Source organism: Rhinoraja longicauda, chromosome 2 (assembly GCF_053455715.1).
Source record: "Rhinoraja longicauda isolate Sanriku21f chromosome 2, sRhiLon1.1, whole genome shotgun sequence".
Classification (NCBI taxonomy): Eukaryota; Metazoa; Chordata; class Chondrichthyes; order Rajiformes; family Arhynchobatidae; genus Rhinoraja; species Rhinoraja longicauda.
The window spans coordinates 45,510,539-45,533,426 of NC_135954.1; the positions used below are offsets into that span (position 1 = coordinate 45,510,539).

Below are 22,888 nucleotides of genomic sequence, written 5' to 3' on the forward strand. Positions count from 1 at the left end.
CTGGAGATGAGTGTCAAAGACAAGTCCGAAGCATTTGCAACCATCTTCAGCTAGATGTGCTGAATGAATAATTCATCTTGGCTTCTTCCTGTAATCCCTATCCATCGCAGAAGCAGTCTTTTCTCAATCTCAATTTATTTCATATGACACCTAGAAACAACTGAGGATACCAAATAACGCAAAGGTTATAGAGTCAGATTATATCCTAGCTGCAGTGCTGAAGACTTCTGCTCCAGAACAAGCTGTAACTTTATTAAACAGCTCTAGTTTACTTATAGCACTGGCATTCATTTGGGAGTGTAGCAGGATCAGATGTATCCAACCTGCATCTGACAGCATTAAACTCTCTGGAATGTTGGAGGTTGAAGAGAGACTGGATAGAAGTATATAAGATTATGGGAGGCATAGATAGGGTAAACAGTATGATCCTTTTTTTCTCAGGTGATAATGTCCAACACTAGAGGGCAGAGCATCACCATTGCAGAGCCTTCACCATTGATCAGAAATGTAACTGGACCAGCTAAATAGATGGTGTGCTTACAGTAGAGCCTGGATACCCTGAAGCAAGTGATTTATCCTCAAAAGCCATTCCACCCTCTGCAAGGCACAATTCAGGAGTATGATGGAGTATTCTCCCCTTGTCTGGATGAATGCATTTCCAACAATACTCAGTAAGCTCAATGCCATCACAAATAAAGCAGCCCAGTCGACAGGCATCTTGCCTCCTACCCAAAACATTCAATCTCCCTCAAACAATGGCAGATCGCAACTCTGTGGAAAATATGTTACAAATCCACAAAGTCGGGAAAGGCAACCGTTTAGGCAACCTAGGGAAAGGCAACCGTTTAGGTTTAGGTTTATTATTGTCACGCATACCAAGGTACAGTGAAAACCTTTGTTTTGCATGCTATCCAATCAAATCAGATGACACTATACATGAATACAATCAAGCCAAATTAAAGTATAATAAGTAGAGTGGTTAGCTCGCAACAAAAGCTTTTCACTGTACCTCGGTACACGTGACAATAAAATAAAATAAACTAAAAGGGAAATGTAGAGAGTGCAGAATATAGATTATCAGCAATATAATGCAACATTTCCAGTCCAGCAGCTTCATAGGATATCATTGTCCACAAGTTACCCTTCCACTCAACCACCATAACCCCATTTAAGTCTTTCAGCTCAGTTGGATCAGTGTCCTGGAACTCCCTAGTTCACAGTGCATTGAGAGTACCTTTTGCAGTGTTGGTTCACTACTGCTTTCTCCAGGGCCATCAGAGGGGGACAGTTAACATTGACCCAACTAATGACAACCACATGTAATAAATGAATTGCGAAAAGCTGCTTTGCCAGTTTTTCCAAGGGAGCGTGACCTTGTAGCTCTCACTGGTCATTACTGATTAGGAGCACACATCCTGTCACTTGTTTTTACTTCAAATAACTGATCCTAGCTTAATACTTATAGGCACTAAGGGGGTAGCTAATTATAGATGTCAATTCTTCTTAGCAGGGCATTTTGTGAAGACAGTTGTAAATATTTACTGAAGTGCTGTGGTTGTGCCTGCTAATTGTTTTGCTGATTGAAGCTGAGGTTTTCTAATTACAAAGGATTCTGGGAGCAAACTGATACACACTGATGACAGTGAACCCGGGTCAGAGCTGACGCACTTCAGAAAATCAGATGCAGCAGATCCATTATTTTTTTATGGTGCAGTGGTGATGGACGCGGATTCCTACTTTAATGTGTTCCTAAAAAATACTCCTACAGCTTAATTTTGATGCAAAATTATTATTCATATACAATTGATTTTACCCAAATTTAGAAAAATAAATCCTCAATGGGAAGAGCTAAGCACATTACATTATTCAGTGTCAAATTATTTGGAGTGAAATGCCTTTGATTCATGTCATTAGCTCTGAAAATATGTGCAATATTATTATTTGACCTGATGGTTGAGCAAAATAGTTTCCTGGGTCACTGATGAGTTCCCATATTCTCAGCTTACTGCTCCCCAGGATAACCAGGGTTGCTGTCATAAAAAAACATAAAACCTGCATTTGTCAGCCTGCTAGGCTGATCTAATCAGACTTAATTACTCCCTTGATTGGTTGAAGAAATTTTACATTGAAATCAGTTTTTAGCAATTCACATTAATTTCCAGTCAATTATCATTGGCAGAGTTAGTAATGACATGGGAAGATGATAATACAATAAATATCTGAACTGAAAGACACGTTAGCAAAAATGCAAAAATATGAAAAAGGGAAAAGAGAGGAAGGGAAACTGAAACTACAGGTGGCAAGATTAATAATTTAAGAGTATAAAGTAAGAAAACTATTTATAATATCTTTAATAGCAATATGTGTATAGTTGTGCAGTTTCCTAGTCTGGTGAGGGAATTGTTACAAAGAGTAATCTCAAACTATTTAATTCATAGGATATAGAACAGTTCAGCACAGGAGTATTTTTTCCAACTGTAAGTCATTGCCAGATTCAGTTGTGAGCTCCCCTTCGTGAGACAGAAGATCATTGTAAATCACTGTGTAGGAAAGAACTGCAGATGCTGGTTTAAACCGAAGATAGACACAAAATGCTGGAGTTTCTCAGCGGGACAGGCTGCATCTCTGGAGACATGGAATGGGTGATGGGTCGAGACCCTTCTTCACACTTGGGGTTTGAGGATGGGTCTCGATTCGAAATGTCACCCATTCCTTCTCTTCAGAGATGCTGCCTGTCCTGCTGAGTTACTCCAGCATTTTGTGTCCATCTTCATTGTAAATCACTGTCTATCAATTAAAGAAAAATTATTCAAAGATAGCATTATACATGGAATGATCGCCATCAAAACTATGTAAAGAAGTATTTGATTCCAATTTGAAATTTTGCTAATAGGTGGGGATTGGTATTGAAGTGTGTTTATTAATCTACCTAAATCAGTGAGAACATATGTACACGCTTATGATATATCTTGTTATTGTTAAGTACGATTTGTTTGTACCCAATAACTGGTTTGCCATGTGGCCAATTCCATTCTATTTGGCATCAGAATGAACACATTTCAAAATTAATTGGAAAAAGCTGAATATTCAGTAACCTTCTTAAATCAGAAGATATAAATTACATTTAACTATAATTTGTATCTTCTGAATCCATTTGCTCTTCACTTTTAGTATCAGCTGAGACACTCTAAGTAGAATTCTTCCTGAGCGATAAAAATCTTGCTAATATTTGTACGACTTGTTATCAGAAAGCACAGCATTGATATAATCTGTGCACATGGTATCATGCAGTTCAAATTATGCAGCAGCAACTTCACGACAGCGATTCAATTTATTACAAATTGTTAACTGTTGCTGAATAGATCATAATGAGGGCATCGTTCAGAAAACTGTAACTGGCATGAATATTAAGGTATCCCTGGATACCATATTTTAAACTCCTATTACCATCCCTCATCTAGGATGGTGCAATAATTCTATTGATATTGCAGATGAGATTAACTAAATTAGCACAACGTTGCAATTAAACTAGAGCATTTCTGATCTCTATAACCCTCTGCTGCACTGAACAGTGAATTTATTACCCAAGTGAGTGAAGACCTCTATAAACCCATCATCTGTAAGCTTTCTTGGTGGCAAGCATTTCAAAAGAACACTTCTTGGTCAGATTCCTTTATGGACCTGCTTGAATACCCGATTTTAAAGTTGATGAATAGTAAGGCGAATATGTTGGATTTTAAATCTGCGACTTCATTACTGGTGAATAGTTAGAACATTGGCCTGGTATCACACAGAGCTGGAATTAATTTCAGATTACAATCAAAAGATATAATGAGAGTGGGATGTGTTACACAAGTACTGTTGGCTGGTACCATTTTAAGAAATGCAGCATGAAATTAAGGCACACGGGATCCACGGTCTTTCAGTAGAGTGGATTCAAATCCCGCTTGCCCTGAGAAAACAGAGTAGTGGTGGACGGGTGTTATTTATACTGGAAGTCTGGCGGTGTTCTGCAGTGAACATTGCTGGGACCTCTGTTGATTGTGAGACATATGTAGATAATTTGGATGAAATTGTAGATGGGGGGGATGGTTCCGTCCGCCACGATACCGGAAAGATGTGGAGACTTTGAAAAGGGTGCAGAAGAGATTTGCCAGCATGTTGCCTGGATTAGAAAAGAGTAGCTATGTTATATAAAGCTGGATTGTTTTCTCTGGGATATTGGAAGCTGAGGGGAAACCTGATGTAAATATTTAAAATTATAAGAGGCATAGATGGAGTATTTTTCACTGAGAGTAATAGGTTCGTGGAATGTGCTGGTGGAAGAAGATATGATAGTAATGTTAAAGAGGCAGTTAGACTGGCAGATGAACTTGCCAAAAATGGATGGATATAGACCATGTCTATATAAGCCTTACCACTCGTCACTTTATTTTCATGTTTCACGTACTTTGTGTTTTTTGTGACTGTTGGCAAATTAATTTCCCTCCTGGGATAAATAAAGCTCTATCGTATTGTATCGTATGTGCAAGCGCAAATGATTAATTAAATTTAACATCATGGTCAGCACAGACATCATAAGCCAGAGGGCTGTTCCCGTGCTGTTCTATGTTCTATTTTCTATGAGATCAGTTGCAAATTGATTGAAATGATTGATTGAGGGATACAGCATGGAAACAGGCCTTTTGGCCCATCAAGTCCATGCCAATCGTCGATCATCCATTACACTATAGTTGAATGATAATTTATTGTCACATGTTATCCTACTTTCACATCCACTCCCAACACACTCGGGGCAATTTTAAAGGCCAATTTTAAAGGCCTTGTACAAACACGCATGTCTTTGAGATGTGGCAGAAAACCAATGCACCTGGAGGAAACCCACTTGGCCACAGTGAAAACGTGCAAACTCCACATAGTCACAATTGAACCCAGGTCTCTGCAACTGTGAGGCAAGAGCTCAAATGTTCAGTGTGAAATTTTCCAGAGAATAATTTCCAGCACAGACCGTAGGAAATGCTGCTTTGCTCTGTGTAACCTCTTTTACAAGTAAAGTACCTTTGCTGGTTTAATTTTTCTGCAATCCTCTAGGGTCTTAGAGAAAGAGAGAGTGCTGGGAAAAAAATGCCACACATTTGAACAGAGTGTGCAGCAGTAAATATCAGCAACAGATTGCTAAAATTCAATGATAGCATACAAAATGTAGTGGGTGTCAAACCCATCCCAACCTTGTGACCTGTGTTCCTTTCTAGCATTTGAATGAGTAGATTTAAGAAAAGAATGAAAGTATTTCAAATTTAGAAGTAAGATTCAAAGACACCATTTATTGAGTTCATTCCTCATCCTATCCTTTCCTTAGTAAAGTAGAAAGCTAATAAAAGCAAAAACACACAAAAACAGCCCAATGCATATAGTTATACTAAATATAAAATGGTAAGTGGGTAATTGTAGGCTAATTTATGGAAATACTCTATATTTTGGCACATGCATAGTACAGATTGGAACACTGTATTTTTGTAAAATTACTGTATTTTTGTGGAAATTCTAAATGCATGTGTATTGCAGAATTTATTGTTAAATTATTTTAAGTTTGTCAGTTTGAAAAATAAAAGTTAAATCTTAATGATATATGCTGAAAACTGATTTCTAATGGTCTTAAACCCATATGGTCCATTCTTCATCTACTATTCCTTTTTCCTCAGTATGTCTACCTAGTTTCCTTGTAAAACATCCATGAAGCTGAGCTCCATTAAAAGCACATGTTCCTCAATTAATATTCCCATAGCTGTCACTCCCAGAAGATCTCACAGGAACAGGAGAACCCAACCTGATATTTCAACTGCAAATATGTAATTTTACCTCCTTTTCACTCTTCCATAACACTTTACGGGCTTGGGGAAAAATCCGTAAATTACACAAATTAATCATTTCTATAATTAATGTGAATTTTGTTTTCATTATATAAAATTCCTGGCATGTTTCATTGAGAAGTGGCCAGATGATCACAGCCTGGTGATAGACTGTGTTAAGTTATTCCATGCGATTTATTATCAATTGGAGTTTTTGTAAAATGCTGATTAACAAAAGGCAAATCACTGTGATGCAGTCATAAACAACATATACACTAAAGTATTAATTGATCTCTGTGGCTTTGCTCAAATAAGGTCAGGATATAATGAATTGCCCTCCATGCATTAATTATGTTCAAAGTTGAGATAAAGAGGGCTATGGTTCATTGAGCTGATGAAACTGGTAGGAATGTGCAGCAATTTATATGCAATTGAGCAAACTGGGTTTGAGGCACTGGATTAGTTGAGTATTGAATGATGGAGAAGGCTCCAGAGTCAAGTTGCCCTTAATCTGCTTCCAGTTCTTCCCCTATTAAGATTAATCATTCAACTGGTCTTTACTTTCCTGGAGCAAGAAATAAACTGCTTGGAGATCCCAATGGGTCAGGCAGCATCTATGGAGGCAAAGGGCTGTTTGACATTTAGATCATAGAGCAGTACAACATAAGAACAGACGCTTCAGCCCACACTGTCTGTGCTGAATATGATGCCAGGTTAAATTAATCTCCTCTTTCTGCATGGGATCCATAACCCATCAAACCCCTGCATATCCACGTGTTTATCTAAAAGCCTCTTATATGTCCCTTTCATATCTGCTTGCACCACCACCACCCCTGGCAGTGACAGCCAGGCACCAACCACTCTTTGTGTATGGCAATAGTCATTCCACTTTGTCTTCAGAGCTGACCATTGATCTACCCCCCCCAAAAAAAAAACTTTACATCCTCTGCTCCAAAATGTCCAATTTTATGGCAAATTTATGGGAGAAAAGATCCTCAAATCAATCACCAGTTCAGCTAAACCGACTGACATGTCCAATGGGCATGGGAAGATGGGCAGTAAGAAGCAATTTGAGAAAACATAGAAAAATATAAGTGCAAGAATGTCCATTCGGCCCTTTAAGCCTGATCTGCCATCCAATTTGGTGATGGATCAATATCATAATTCTATTCTCTCCCCATGCCTCTTGACTTTTCATTGAGAAAATTACATGTGTCCTTTTAAAATATATTAATCGGTTTGATCTCTACCTACCTCTGGTAGAGAGTTTCATAGTTTCATCACCCTCTAAATGAAATTTATTCCTTTTTATCTCAAATCTAAACAGAACATAGAACAGCACAGGAAGAGGCGGTTTGGCCCACAATGTCCATATTTAAATGTGTTGCCAAGTCAAACTAATCTCCTCGGCCTGCACGTGATCAATATCCCTCCAATCCCTGCACGTGATCAATATCCCTCCAATCCCTGCATATCCATGGCTTCTTTAATACCACTATCGTATCTGGCTTCGTCACAACCCTTGGTAGAGCATTCCAGGCACCCACCATGCTCTCTTCCACACACATCCCATTTAAACTTTGCCCCTCTCATCTTTAAAACTAAGCCCTTGGGTCTTTGACATTTCCACCCTGTTAAAAGATTCTGACTGTTAACCATGTCTTTCCCTCTCCGTGAGTTATCCTGTGTACCATGACCATAATCCAGGTTTCAACCCTCTACCCCAGCCAGGGGAAACATATTTATATCAGTAAGATCTTCTATTCTTCTGAACTGAACACAGATCTCCTCAACCCAGTCTCTCTTCATATGACAATCCCCATGGACAGTTGCTCGTACTGGATAGTTACCTTCCTCTTTAGGTTCAGGCTAAATCTCTAATTTTCAGGCACCATTTAGCTAACTAAGTGGTTCTAAATGGGGTTATTTCCAACCCTTTATTAAGCTGACATCTGGTGTGTCAAGGCCTATTCACTACTCCATGTCTCTCTTCCTCTAATGATTTCTATACAGAATTTCACACAATACTTTCAATGGTTCAATGGTCCCATATTGTCACGTATACCCAAGTACAGTGAAAGTCTTTTTTTTGCATACAGTTCAGTGACAATCCTACTGTAAATTAGCATAATCATGCTAAGTATAAGAATGTATAAGTATCTAGGGTCAATCTGACAAAGATAAGTGTACTCAGCTGGAACAAGTTGAAACCTAGCATGTATGAGAATGTTAGCGAACTGGACTTTCAAAAAGACCTACTTCTTGCAAACTCTCATTTTTTGTAATACTATTAAATCTTAGTATCATACTTTTTTTTACCTTAAAAATGAAAATACGCTTCTTGACTATTAGAATATTCAAACAAACCCTTGAATTGCTATACGTAATTCTAAATCAGAGTTTAGCTGGCATCGCTCACTGTTACTGGAACCTGTGTATTTCCTATTCTGCATCTTTCTGCTATTGGATCATCTTAACCGGGTTCTTGATGGATTTAAAAAATATTCAATAGTCAATAGTCAAGTTTATTTGTCACATACACATAAATGTGCAGTGAAATGAAAGATTACCCACAGTCCAACAATAAGAGCAATAAAAATAAGCAATAACACACACAATCATAAACCAACACAAAACAAAAAGAAACAAAAAGAAACATCCATCACAGTGAGTCTCCTCCAGTCACCAGCTCACTGTGATGGAAGGCCAGAATGTCTTTTTCTCTTCCCCTGCCATCTTCTCCCGTGGTCAGGCTGTTGAATTTGCCACGTTCCAGGCCGCGCCAGACGGTGGAAGGTCCGCAGCGGGCCGACCCAAGCCCTGCGATTCAGGGCGGGCGAAGACGCCGCCGTTGCCGCTGCACGTCGGGGCGGTCGTGGCTCCCGACATTGAAGCCCCCACCGGGCGGAGAAAATCCCGCAGCCTATTTCAGACCACGCCGGACGGTGAAAGGTTCGCGGCGGGCCGACCCAAGCCCCGAGATTCGGGGCGGGCGAAGACGCTGCCGCTGCCGGAACTCCCGATGTCGGCCCCCGCCCAGGGCAGGGGCTGCGAGCTTCCGACGTCCACACGGCCGGAGCCTCCACAGGCGAGTCCCAGGTGGAGGGACAATTGGATGGCAACTTTTAAAATCTCCCATTCGTTTTCTCGTTGGAGTAAATGTACCCATAGAATACTGGCAGGATGTGGCCTATAGCCCGATTATAGCAAGTACCACAATGCATGTTGCCAGCCACCATTGTGATGTTGCAGCCATGAACCATCCAGTAATGTGGCTATATCCATTATTTTGTATCTTTAGTTTAGTTTACTTTACTTTAGAGATACAGCGAGGAAACAGGCCCTTCAGCCCACCAGGTCCACGCCGACCAGCGATCCCCACACAATTTACAATTATACCAAGCCAATTAACCAACAGACCTATACGTCTTTGGAGTGTGGGAAGAAACCAAAGCTCCCGGAGAAAATCCACACAGGCCACGGGGAGAATGTACAAACTCTACAGACAAGCACCTGTAGTCAATATTGAACATGGGCCTCTGCCGCTGTAAGGCAGCAACTCTCGCGCTGTGCCACCGTTATCTGTACAGTGTGGACGGCTTGATCATTTATAGTCTTTTCGCTGACTGGATAGCACTAAACAAAAAAGCTTTTTGCTGCACCTTGGTACGCGTGACAATAATAAGCTAAACTAAGTTCATTATCTTGTCAACAATATATCTGCCAGCAGACAGAACAAACAATAGCCTTGAGAATGATCCTTTCAGCTATACCTTTATTCTTAATAATTCCATTAAATACTATCAATATCTGTTTTCAAAAAATGCTTAATTTCACCTACAATCAACAGGTTTCAGGAGAGTTCCTGAATCTTACCCTGCCCAACTTTGTTTGTCCCATGAAAATCCCTCTTAGTTGCATTCTCTTCATCTCGTTATATTCCCACGTTATCTACATCATCTAATTGCAGGCTACAGTTCCTGCCATTGCATCTATACATATGATCATTGGTGATAGAAGTTGAATTAGGCCATTCAGCCCATCAAGTCTACTACGCCATTCAATCATGGTTGATCTATTCCTTTCTCTTAACCCCATTCTCCTGCCTTCACCCATAACCTCTGAAATGTTACTTCATCAAAAATGTTGCCCAGTGAAACCCCAAATATTTTCCACCATCCACAAGGCATGAGGAGCATGTTGGAGTACTTTCCGCTTGCTTGAATAAATGCACCACTGGCAAATCTGATGAAGCCCAATACCATCTCAGACAAAGCATCCTCATTCATCCTTGACACCTCGTTCATCATCCAACCTTATAAAGGTTGCCAAGACCTCATAGAGAACCCATAGAATATTTATAAAATTACAATAGTGAGGATTTTATTTTAATTTATTCAGCTTTAGGATTCGGGCATCACTGGCAGGTTTTTATTGCCGTGGGAGAAGTTGCCTTGTTGATCCATTGCAGTACTTTTGGTGAAGGTGACCAATGTACCCCAATGCACGATTAGGGAATGGGTTCTAGGATTTAGACAGCAATGGCATATTTACAGTTAAGGATGGTGTGCTATTTGGAGGGGAAACTTCAGATGGGCTGTTCTCCCGTGCACCTGCTTCCCTTGTTCTTGGTGGTAGAGATTATTTGGGAGACGCTGTCAGAGCACTCTGTGGGTGCAATCCATTTTGTAGATGGTCCAGACTACTGCCACTGCATGCCAGTGTGGAAAAAATTAATGTTTAGGGTGTTAATCAAGTGGGTTCCTTTATCTGAGATGGCATTGGACCTGCAGAATGGCTGGAGGTGCAAGTGAAAAGAATTTCATCGTGTTCCTGATTGTGCCTTGTGGATGGTGGAAAAGGTTTGGGGCATCACTTGCCTCAGTGAATCCAGCCTCTGAGCTAGTCTTGTAGCCACAGCATTATAGTGATTGACCTGGCTATCTTTCTGATCAACGTGGACATGCTGCTGGTGAGGGGGGACTGAGCAAAAGTAATACCATTCAATATCAAGGATAAATATTTAGAGATGGTCATCTTCTGGCACTTTTGCAGTACAAATTTACTTGTTGCTTTCGAGCCTATACTTAAATGCAGAGACTGATTCATTTACTAATGAGTTTCAAATGGTATCAGAACACAGAACATTACAGCACAGGAACAAGACCCTTGGTCCACAATTCATTTCCCATGAAGAGCACTGACCTGACCTTAACACTATTTCCCAACCCTCAGTTGCTGCCTTATCTGCTGAGTGTTTCCAGCACTATCTGCTTTTGTAGCATTTCCTGACTGCTGCCATACTCTGAGGTTTTGTTTTTAAACTACTCTTGAGGTTGCAGAGGCTATGAGCCTGTTTTCTTGAAAAGTAGGTAGAAAATGCATGGCATTGATCTATGCTCATCCTTAATAGCTCAATAACATAAGAGCTGTGCACTGCAGACTTTTCTCAGAGACATGTACCAGTTGCAGCTGGAAGATCATCAACTTAGGTAACGAGCCCCTTTGGGCCAACCAACACCAATTGCTCTTCCAGCAAAAGGAACTATCATTATCCAGGAGTTGCTGCATAGGTACAAGGTGTTTCGGACACACTCTGTGGAGTCAGGGATGAAGTCGGGTCGACAATGACTACATATACTGTGATAGGGCAAACTCATGTGATAAGATTTACTTGTAGTGAAGGACAATAGTGACAAGGAGGTCCAGGTCCACGTGGGAGTCCCGTCCCTCGTCATCTGTCGACAAGTGAGATAGGGCTGGCGATCTCGGGCTTGTCCTAGTTTTCTAGTCTTGGCTTCAAAGAGGTTGCATTGGGCTTGGCCCAGGGGCTCAGTCTTGGCCTCAAAGATGAGGCACTGGCAATCTCTTGTTTGTCCCGACGGCTCAGTCTTACTCCAAGCTTACAAGGCAGTTAGTAGTGAGTCCACTTTCCCTCCCTTCCCCCACCCCACCCCACCCCACCCCACCCCACATCTGTCCCCATCACACACCCTCTCTCTCCCTCTCTCTCCCTCTCTCTCCCTCCCTCTCCCTCTCTCTCTCCCCCTCTCTCTCCCCCTCTCTCTCTCCCTCTCTCTCTCTCCCTCTCTCTCTCTCTCTCTCCCTCTCTCTCTCCCTCTCTCCCTCCCTCTCTCCCTCCCTCTCTCCCTCCCTCTCTCCCCCCCTCTCTCCCCCCTCTCTCCCCCCTCTCTCCCCCTCTCTCTCCCCCCCTCTCTCCCCCCCTCTCTCCCCCCCTCTCTCCCCCCCCTCTCTCCCCCCCTCTCTTCCCCCCCTCTCTTTCCCCCCTCTCTTCCCCCCTCTCTTCCCCCCTCTCTTCCCCCCCTCTCTTCCCCCCCTCTCTTCCCCCCCTCTCTTCCCCCCCTCTCTTCCCCCCCTCTCTTCCCCCCTCTCTTCCCCCCCTCTCTTCCCCCCCTCTCTTCCCCCCCTCTCTTCCTCCCCTCTCTTCCCCCCCCTCTCTTCCCCCCCTCTCTTCCCCCCCTCTCTTCCCCCCCTCTCTTCCCCCCCTCTCTTCCCCCCCTCTCTTCCCCCCCCTCTCTTCCCCCCCTCTCTTCCCCCCCTCTCTTCCCCCCCTCTCTTCCCCCCCTCTCTTCCCCCCCTCTCTTCCCCCCCTCTCTTCCCCCCCTCTCTTCCCCCCCTCTCTTCCCCCCCCTCCCTCAGAGCGGCCCTCAGAAAGGTCGCGTTGTTACAACTCACAAGAGGTATAACCCGCACAGAGAACCTAGGAGGAAGAAACTGTAACACCTCCACCATCTAAGCTCTTTTGTGCATAAAGCACAGGACAGAACCTATGATTTAAAAAACATACAACCATATAGTAGAGGAATGTATGGATTGTAAAATTGTCAAACATTTGCTGTCATTGCAAAAACGATTAATTTCCATGAAATTTTCAATTAAATAATTATTTTAATTTTGTAGAAAGTGTGTTTTATATCTTGGCTCCTCTAAGAGTATATCCCTCAGATTTGTTTAACTACTTTCAGAGTCTGTGGACATGACCTTCAAATTACTTCCCAGTCTCTCACTGCATTTGTGCATTGTTCCACCTTGCTCGCTCTCACACAATAACTTCATATGTCTCTGGATAACTTTATTTGCCATTTACTGCCCACTTCACTCTCTATTTATATTTTCCTGTAGGCGACAGTTTTTTTCTTGCCTTCCATCAGCCATACAGTTAATATTTCCCTCAGTTTTTTCTCTGATTACGAAATCCATTTGTTACTTTACACTGGCTCCAAATCAGTCCAGATTGACACTATCTCATCTGACTATTTTTATATGCCTGGGGGCACATCTGAAATGGTTTGTTTTCATCCGTTGTTGTATTCGAAAGGATGGACCAAAAATCTAGCAGCTATTTCATTGCTGCGAACAATGTGGGCTGTGCACATGCTGGAGGGAGTGTAGTGTAAAATACACTCATGAAGGAGCTGAGCAGGATCATTTTAACATGTGTTTCATATTGCTATTTCAGTTGAAAATATGTTTGGTTTTGCCTTCACCTTCCTGCAATATGTTAACTCTTGGTTACAATGTAGTAGCAAAGATCTGAAATGTACTGCAAAGTGTCAAACAACTATCTACCTATGTATAAATCTTGTCCGTGGATGCAGGCGGGCTGTTTAATCATATGCTGGGATGTTGAGAATCTTTGCCTGCTGCAATTCCAGCTGTAGATAGAGAGTCTCATTGCTTGTCCTGAATGATGCAGCTAACTCCATACATGCACATGCCGAAGATGGTATCTTTCTGACCATTAAGGTTCAACCCCTCACTGGATAGTACTCCCCTTCTCAATCCCATACCAACCTCCTCCATTGCCAGAGTGAGGCCGCTTGCAAACTGGAAGAACAACACCTCGAATTCTGCTTGGACAGCTTACAATGCAACGGTAGGAAAGGTGAATTCTCCAACTTGATATCCCCTCACCCCCCTCTTTCTTCCCCCCCCCCCACCTATTGTTTTCCCATTTCTCCCAACATCTCTGAAAACCACCACCCCTTTCACCCTGCTCCTTTCCCCACCTCCATGCACTCATCACCCATCCCCAGTCCACTGTTATCCTTTTATCGCCCCTCTTTCCCCTCCACTCTGTTCTCTTCCCCCTATAGCCCCCCCCCCCCCCACCACCACCCCCGGCTTTAAATTTCACTCTGATATTCTTTTGTTTCCATTTTACCTCTAACTTTTGGCACCTACTCCACCTATCTGACAATGAAACCCCCCTCACCTGTGCTCACCTGCCAGAACTTATCCTGCCTCTGCCTCTCTGTTCTAGCTTTCTCTCCCCTTCTCCCATTAATCTGAAGAAGAGTCCTGACCCAAAACATCACCTGTCCATTCCCTCCCCAGGTGCTGTCTGACCCACTGAGTTACTCCAACACTTGTATATCGCTCAAGATTCACTGTCCTGTTAGGTGATTCGATGGAACTTTACGCAAGTTTTAATCCTCTCTCGCAGAGGTAACAGTGCAAATGGCATTCATAGTCCTCTAGCTTTATTGAAATACATTAACTTTTAAAGAAAATATGATTCAAAATTCTGTGCATACTTCTAAATTATAAAGGAAGGATCTTCATTCCTCCAAAACAGAGCTGTTAATCAATACTGAAAGTCATCCCAATTTTTACAGGAAGTCTACAGATTCGATATAACCTTGGAGGTACAAAGGAGCCATACAGAATTGACCTGGACCAGAGGAACTTGGCTAATGGACAACCGCATAGTGTTAACATCAGTCGACGTGGAAAGGAACTGCGCCTTCAGGTAAATGCTGGCGTTGAGGCAATGAGGTGTCTTTGGAAATTAATGTGTTACTCTATATGCTAATTCTTCTGCATAAGTGCAAAGAAATGTTTTTTGCTTTTAGGACACAAAATGCTGGAGTAACTCGGCGGGTCAGGCAGCATCTCTGGAGAACGTGGATAGGTGATGTTTCTGAAGAAGGCCTCGACCCAAAACGTCACCTATCCATGTTCTCCAGTGGTGCTGCCTGACTTGCTGAGTTACTCCAGTACTTTGTATCTTTTTGTGTATTAACTAGCATCTGCTTTTATTTTGTTTCAACACCCTGGGTTTTGCATTTAATTATTTTCATTTCTTAAGCATTCGATCATGGGGTTACTTGCAGCCAATTATGATGAGAAGGTGTAATGTCCATAAAATACCGCTCCAGACCATTCAGCACGGGCATTTTGGAAGCTGTATTACTTTCATAGTTGGGACCATGAATACTTACATCTGGAGAATATCTTACCAGCTGGCATATTTGGAAGCACATTCACGTTGCTTGGCCCCGCTGAAATAATGCAGCGGGCAGATTGTGACACCAATCAGCTAGCAAAGTTGATTTGACACCAGATCAGCCGATTGGAGCCTAGCATTCAAGCTTGCACCATCTGTTTATCTCAACAGCTGAGCAGACAGCCAGAGGGATCTACACTGGAAAGGGATCATTGATAAGATGTTGTTTGCTTGATTCTGGCTGTCTGTTCACCACATATACTATTTAGCACTTTTTAAAAATGTCCTAAAGAGTTGGAAGCCAGAAGCTAAAAGAGTTTGTCCAAATGCAATACGTAGTTTCTTTCAGACAAATGTGCACTAATGGGCCTTGCACTCATAGAATGCAGGATAATTGAAAGAATGTGCATTAGGTACACAGAACAAGACAAAGAGGAGTTAGATAAAGACTCCTAGCAACAGACAGAAGCCCAAGGTGTTAATGTACAAATCTCCAATCTCAGTGAGGAATAGTGCTTCAAGACATGTAAGTGAGGGCATCCTCACTGCATTATTCAAACCTGTCCAAACTCAGATTGGGGCAGGATCAGAGCAGGATAAATCAAAAATAAGGAACCTTATTAACCGATGCAGTGAAGTTAATGGCACAGAAAACCTCGAGGAACACAGATTAAATATGGATGAAATGAATAAGGAAATTAAGAAAATTATGGCACAAATATTAAGGAATATTATATAAGGAATACTGCAAGACATTATATAAACAAATAGATAACCAAGGAAAGAGAATGTCCTATTTGAATGCACTATGGCAGCCTGCCTGTTGAAATTTAATATGTAAAGTAATAAATTAGTATTTTGCATTTGTCACCACAAAAAACAAGATGTGCAAGCTATGATTTGTGGGTGTGATGCTCTCATTAATGCTGTGTGCATGAGGGAGTGATGAGATATTAATATTAGGTGTGAATACTGATAAGTCGTGATTGTTGGTAATGGGTTATCAAGGTATATTGTATCTGAGAAGAGTGGAACTGTTTGCAGGTTAAGGCATTCAAAACTGCATTCACCACCCTTTATTACAAATGAGGCCATTGAAATTCTTGCAACCCTGCATCCAAATCTTCAGGCCAGACCAAACGGACCCTTCCTGAGGGTGAGGCCACTGGCCAAGGGCAGCACAATGTCAGTGTCAATCACCACTCCTAGGAAGGTTACTGACCTGAGGCATTCAAACCATGAAAAGCAGAGAGAGGGTGAAAGACTGGAATGAAATCTGGCAGCAGCAGCAGCTTGATGAATTTATATGGAGGCTGAAGATCTGAAATAATTTGGTGATTGCCAGAACTCGAGCAAAGATTGGCAGCCAGCATTTCACGGTTAAATCCAATATTGTTGCATACATTATAGTGAGTTTATCAGCTTTTCCATTTCTAAAACATATTAGTTTAGTTTAATTTAGTTTAGAGGTACAGCATGAAAACAGATCCTACAGCCCACCCAGTCCATACTGACTATCAATCACTGGTTCACGCGAGTTCTATTTTATCCCACTATTGCTTCCACTTCTTACATATTTGTGGCAATGTCCAGCAGCCAATTACCCGACAAACATGCATGTCTTTGGGATGCAGGAGGAAACCGGAGCACCCCGGAGGAAACCCACATAGTCACATGGCGAGCGTGCAAACTCCACACAAGCAGTACCCATTTTGATATTTGAAGCTATAAAAAATATTACCCTGCTGCCATTCTGAAGAAGGGTCCCAACCTGAAACATTGTCTATCCATGTCCTCCAGAGATGCTGCTTGACCCACTGAGTTAGTTTAGCACGTTTACCATGTTGCTGATTTCCCTCCTCACTCTACTGGTTTTGGAACAGATCGTTTGAATGCCTGGCTTACCTCCCTTCCTCTCATCCATTTTTCTGCAATTATCCTTCTGGCTGCAGCTTAGAAGCAACTAAAAACTATCCTGTCCCCATCACAATTTGGCTTTATGTTGAAGTTCTTCTTTTCCATGACAAATAATTTTCTTCTCTCTCCAATAGTATGTCAAGCGACCAGATTGAGATTAATGTTTTCAGTTGTCTAGTTTTTAGTGGGAGTAATACAGAATATTTTCTAACTCAACAACAATGGGGTTTTCAAATAAAGCTGGTAATAATCCTGCCATCATCCAGTCTTGGATTTCTTTCATGTGTGTGATTTTAGAATCCAGATCAGTCTGAGTTTAAGAAGCAGAAATGTTTAATCATATCTTAAAGTAATCAGTGTAAATAATTTCACAGTGGCCTGATGACTGGACCGTAGCAATAATTCTTTGTAAACACAAAGGTTCTTTGATGGGATTAAAGACTCTGGTGCTGTGTGCAGCAGTATATTTTGTATGAAAATATGTTCTGGATAAAGCTGCTCTCATTTGACTGTGACAGAAAAGCAGTTGAGTACTTGACGAAGATTGTTTGTGAATTGTGAAGCATATCAATGAAAATTAATGCAATGGAACTAAAATATCATGAGTCTAAGCCGAAGGAACAATTTGACAATCTGTCATATGGGGAAGCACATTTATATTGCAAAGCTTGGTTCTACTGATATAAAGCAGAGCATGCAGGTCATGACACCAATCAACTAGCAAAGATATTACACCAGATCAGCCGATTGGAACTGGGCACTCAATCAGACACTAGTTATTTGGGAACTGCACGATTCTGTAAAAATCTAACTTGTAAATTATGTGAACATTGAGCTGATTGAAGCAAACAAGCCAGGAATGGACCAACCCTTCCAGCAACAAGGGTGGGAGGGAGGGTCGGAGCTTCTTTTCAGGGATCTAACATAGATGGAACAGAAATGTTTTGTTTTAACTGGCTATCCAATTTATTCCTCATAGTGCCTTAACTATGATCAGCTGAAATATTACAGCTGATTTACAGCGGATTTGAGCTGTACGCTAATCCATACTGACAAGGTAAGGCAGTATGAGAAAACTGATAGTTAACATTCCGATATTAGAGGGCATAGCTTTAAGATGAGAGGGGCAAAGTGTAAAGGAGATGTACAGGGAAGCTTATTACACGTGAATGGTGAGTGCCCGGAATGTGCTGCTGGGGATGGTGGTTGGAGCAGATATATTAGTGGCATTTAAAAGACTTTTGGATAGGTACAGTATGGGATACAGTATACGCAGGGAATGGATGGTAATGGATTATGTGAGGTGAATAAGTGATAGTTTTGGCATCATGTACAGCACAGACATTGTGGGTCACAGGGTTTGTTCTTGTGCTGCACTGTTCTATGTTGGAGATAAAATCTGTTCAAAATATTAAGGAACTATCTGCCCTTCTGTGTGAGTACAAAAGGCCTCATAGAACTTTTCAATGATTGTACAGTTGTACAAAACATTGGCAGATTAGTGAACAGTGGAAGAATATTTTGGGAATGGTGATCACAGGTCCATAGATTTTAAGATAGTTATGAATAGACATAAGTCTGGTCTTTTGAGGAAGGTACTGGGGTAATGCACATTACAGCATTGTTAGGCAGGATCTACGGAGAGTAAACTGGGCAAAAATGTTATTGGGTAAATCAACATCTGAAATGTGGGAGTTATTTAAAGGCCAGCTGATCAGAGTTCAGCACCAGCTTGTTCAATTAAGGAGGAAAGGTAAGGATGGCAAGGTAAGAGAACCTTGGATGACCTAATAAGTTGGAAATTTGGTCAAAAAGGAATAAAGGAAGTGTATGTACAAGTTTAAAGAAGTGTATGTAATGTCTGGGTAGTGACCTCTGCTGTTTATGATCTCTAAAAATGACTTGGACATAAATGTAGACACAAAATGCTGGAGAAACTCAGCGGCTCAGGCAGCATCTCGGGAGAGAAGGAATGGGTAACGTTTCGGGTCGAGACCCTTCTTCAAACTGATGTCAGGGGAGGCGGCGGGACAAAGATGGGATGAGTAGATTCCTTCACTCCCGAGATGCTGCCTGACCCGCTGAGTTACTCCAGCATTTTGTGTCTACCTTCGATTTAAACCAGCATCTGCAGTTTTATTTCCTGGACATAAATTGGTTAGGAAGTTTGCAGACATCACCAAGATTGCTGGAGTTACAGACTGTGAGGAAGGTTGTCTAAGTATACAGCAGGATATCGATCAGCTTCAGAAATGCCCGAGCCAATGAAGGCAAGCATACCATACGTCTTCATTACCACTCTATTGACTTATGTTGCATTAATTTCAGAAATGGGCTGAGAATGGCAGATGGAGTACCTGAACAAGTGTAAGGTTGCACTTTGGGAGGTCAAATGTAAGTGAAAAGTAAACATTTAATGCAACATGAGTCAATAGAGTGGCAAAGAAAGCGTATGGTATGCTTACCTTCATTGGTTCAGGCAATGGGTATAAGAGTCAGGAAGTCATGATGAAGCTTTATAGGATTTGGTTAGGCCGCATTTGGAGTATTGAGTAGAAAGTATGTGGAAGATTTGGAGAGGACGCAGAAGAGGTTTACCAGAATGCTGCCTCAATTAGAGGGTATTAGCTGTGAGGAGAGATTGGACAGACTTGGATTGTTTTCTCCCAAATGCCGGAGGAGAGACCTGATAAAAGTATCTAACATTATGAGCGGCATAGATTGGGAGGTAGTCAAAATCTTTTTCCCAGAGTGGAAATATCAAGCACAATAGGAGATAACTTTAAGGTGAAAGGAGCCAATTTTAAAGGAGACAAGACCAAGTGGACCCATTGGGCCCAAACCTCTCCTGCATTGGTGCACCACCCTCTCCTCCCCCTCCCCTCTCCCCTCACCCTCTCCCTCCCTCCCTCCTCCTCCTCCCTCCTCCTCCCTCCCTCCTCTCCTCCTCCTCCCTCCTCCTCCCTCCCTCCTCCCCTCCCCCCTCCCTCCACCCCCTCCCCCCTCCCCCCTCCTCCTCCCCCTCCCTCCCCCCTCCCCCTACCCTCCCCCTCTTCCCCTCCCCTTCCCCTCCCCCCACTCCATCCCCCTCAACCCCCATTATCCTCCCTCCTCCCCCTCCACCCCCTCCCTCCCTAGGAGATAGATTTAAACTTTAAAATGTGAATAACTTTAAATATATAACACTGATTTCAATGAAACCTCTTCCATTAGCACCAAAGGGATGACGGTGAGTAAGGTGGGCCTAAAATTGTCCCGCTATCGTGTACCGTTTTGGCTGTAGTTCAGGAACAAACAAACAAACAAACGAGAGTTTTAGTATATAGATGTGCGGGAATTGTTTTGTGCAGAATGTGGTTGGTACCTGGAATACACTGCCAGGGTTGGTGTTGGAGACAGATACAGATGAGATTAGTTTATGTTGGCATCATGGTCGGCAGAGATACTGTTGGCCAAAGGTCCTGTTCCTGACCTGTACTTTTCTATGTTCTATATTCCAAGGTGTCTCACTCGCACTTATTCAAAAGAAATTAGGGATGCGTGATAAATGGTGGTTTGCCAGTGAGTCCTCTGTCTTGTACATGGTAACAAAAATCAGGATTGACTCTTCAGTGTTTTTCGTGTGCTAATGTGCAATGCACAATTTTCAGCTTGGTTAGGCCCCTGAAATATTCAGTTATGGAACAACTGTGGAATTAATAGCTGAAGTTACTTGCATCAAAAGGGGCATTAAAGTGGTCTTTTGGCCATTGGAAATGCTTACAATGATGAACCAGGAGTATAAAATTATTGATTCTTTAGTCAGAGGGTAGTGAATTTGTGGAATTCTTTGCCACGGAAGGCTATAGAGGTCATGTCAGTGAATATTTTTAATGCAGAGATAGATAAATTCTTGATTAGTACAGGTGTCAGAGGTTATGGGGAGAAGGCAGGAGATTGGGGTTAGGAGGGAGAGCCATGATTGAATGGCGGAGTAGACTTGATGAGCCGAATGGCCTAATTTTACTCGTATTGCTCATGACCTTATGACTATGTGAGATATCTTAATGGCATATACTTGATTGCCTGATGAAAGCACTTACAATGCATTGAAATTATTTTGTCCACATAATTCTGATATTCAGATCTGAATGGAAAAATATAAAGCAGATTTAGTGTTGTTTTTAATTCAAATGTAGTTTTCTTTTGGCCAACTTAATAACAAAATGTACCATAATCATAGTCATAATTGTGGTCTGCCATGTACAAATTGGCACAATGAATGATAATTCCTGAACTGTCATCTTGCTTTAGTGATGTCACTCCTCCCTTTGAATCAGATGGTTGCAATTTGGATTCCATTCCAGGTAATTTTGGCATGACACAGACTGCATTTAAAAAACATTTTTTTTTAGAGATACAGCGTGGAAACTGGCCCTTCGGCCTACCGAGTCCCCGCACATTAACACTATCCGACACACACTAGGGACAATTTTTATATTTACCCAGTCAATTAACCTACATACCTGTACGTCTTTGGTGTGTGGGAGGAAACCGAAGATCTCGGAGAAAATCCACGCAGGTCACAGGGAGAACGTACAAACTCCGTACAGATGGCGCCCGTAGTTAGGATCGAACCTGAGTCTCCGGCGCTGCATTCGCTGTAAGGCAGCAACTCTACCGCTGCGCCACCGTGCCGCCCTGGCAATTTCATTGCCATCAGAGCTATTATTTTCAGAAGGGATGTTAAATTGATGGTCTGTTTGCTTGTTCAGGTAGATATTAAGAAACCTGAGCTATTATCGGGGAAAAAAGATTTTATTGTGATAATTTTATATTCCTCAACGAACATGATAAAAAATAGGACTTGTAATTTCTCTATAATCATCCTCTCTTCATCTGTACAATACCAAATGACAATATTATAAAATTAATTCATTAACTGTATAGTATTAGAAACATAGAAACATAGAAAATAGGTGCAGGAGTAGGCCATTCGGCCCTTCGAGCCTGCACCGCCATTCAATATGATCATGGCTGATCATCCAGCTCAGTAGCTTGTACCTGCCTTCTCTCCATACCCCCTGACCCCTTTAGCAAAAAGGGCCACATCTAACTCCCTCTTAAATATAGCCAATGAACTGGCCTCAACTACCTTCTGTGGCAGAGAATTCCACAGACTCACCACTCTCTGTGTGAAGAAATGTTTTCTCATCTCGGTCCTAAAAGACTTCCCCCTTATCCTTAAGCTGTGACCCCTGGTTCTGGACTCCCCCAACATCGGGAACAATCTTCCCGCATCTAGCCTCTCCAACCCCTTAAGAATTTTATATGTTTCTATAAGATCCCCCCTCAGTCTTCTAAATTCCAGCGAGTACAAGCCCAGTCTATCCAGTCTTTCCTCATATGTAAATCCCGCCATCCCAGGGATCAATCTGGTGAACCTTCTCTGTACTCCCTCTAAGGCAAGAACGTCTTTCCTCAGGTTAGGAGACCAAAACTGCACACAATACTCCAGGTGCCGTCTCACCAAGGCCCTGTACAACTGCAGCAGAACCTCCCTGCTCCTAAACTCAAATCCTCTTGCTATGAATGCCAACATACCATTCGCTTTCTTCACTGCCTGCTGCACCTGCATGCTTGCTTTCAATGACTGGTGCACCATGACACCCAGGTCACGTTGCATCTCCCCTTCTCCCAATCGGTCACCATTCAGGTAATACTCTGCTTTCCTGTTCTTGCCACCAAAGTGGATAACCTCACATTTATCCACATTATATTGTCAGATCCTGAAGATACAAGCTATTGGAATGATAAAAACAGTGGGACTTATGTAGTTTCTAGATGCAACTTGCAAATGTTGTTTTGGTCACGATTTAACCCATGAAAATAA

At 42.1% G+C, this 22,888-nt stretch overlaps 1 protein-coding gene across 1 annotated transcript in view; it reads left to right on the forward strand.

Annotated features, from left to right (window-relative positions):
• LOC144604190 (contactin-associated protein-like 2) overlaps positions 1-22,888 on the forward strand; it is a 1,366,128-nt gene that overhangs the window by 1,265,493 nt on the left and 77,747 nt on the right. The window contains exon 20 of the mRNA XM_078418400.1: positions 14,489-14,622. Within this exon, the coding sequence (XP_078274526.1) occupies positions 14,489-14,622 (134 nt within the window). The remainder of the gene's footprint in view (positions 1-14,488; positions 14,623-22,888) is intronic.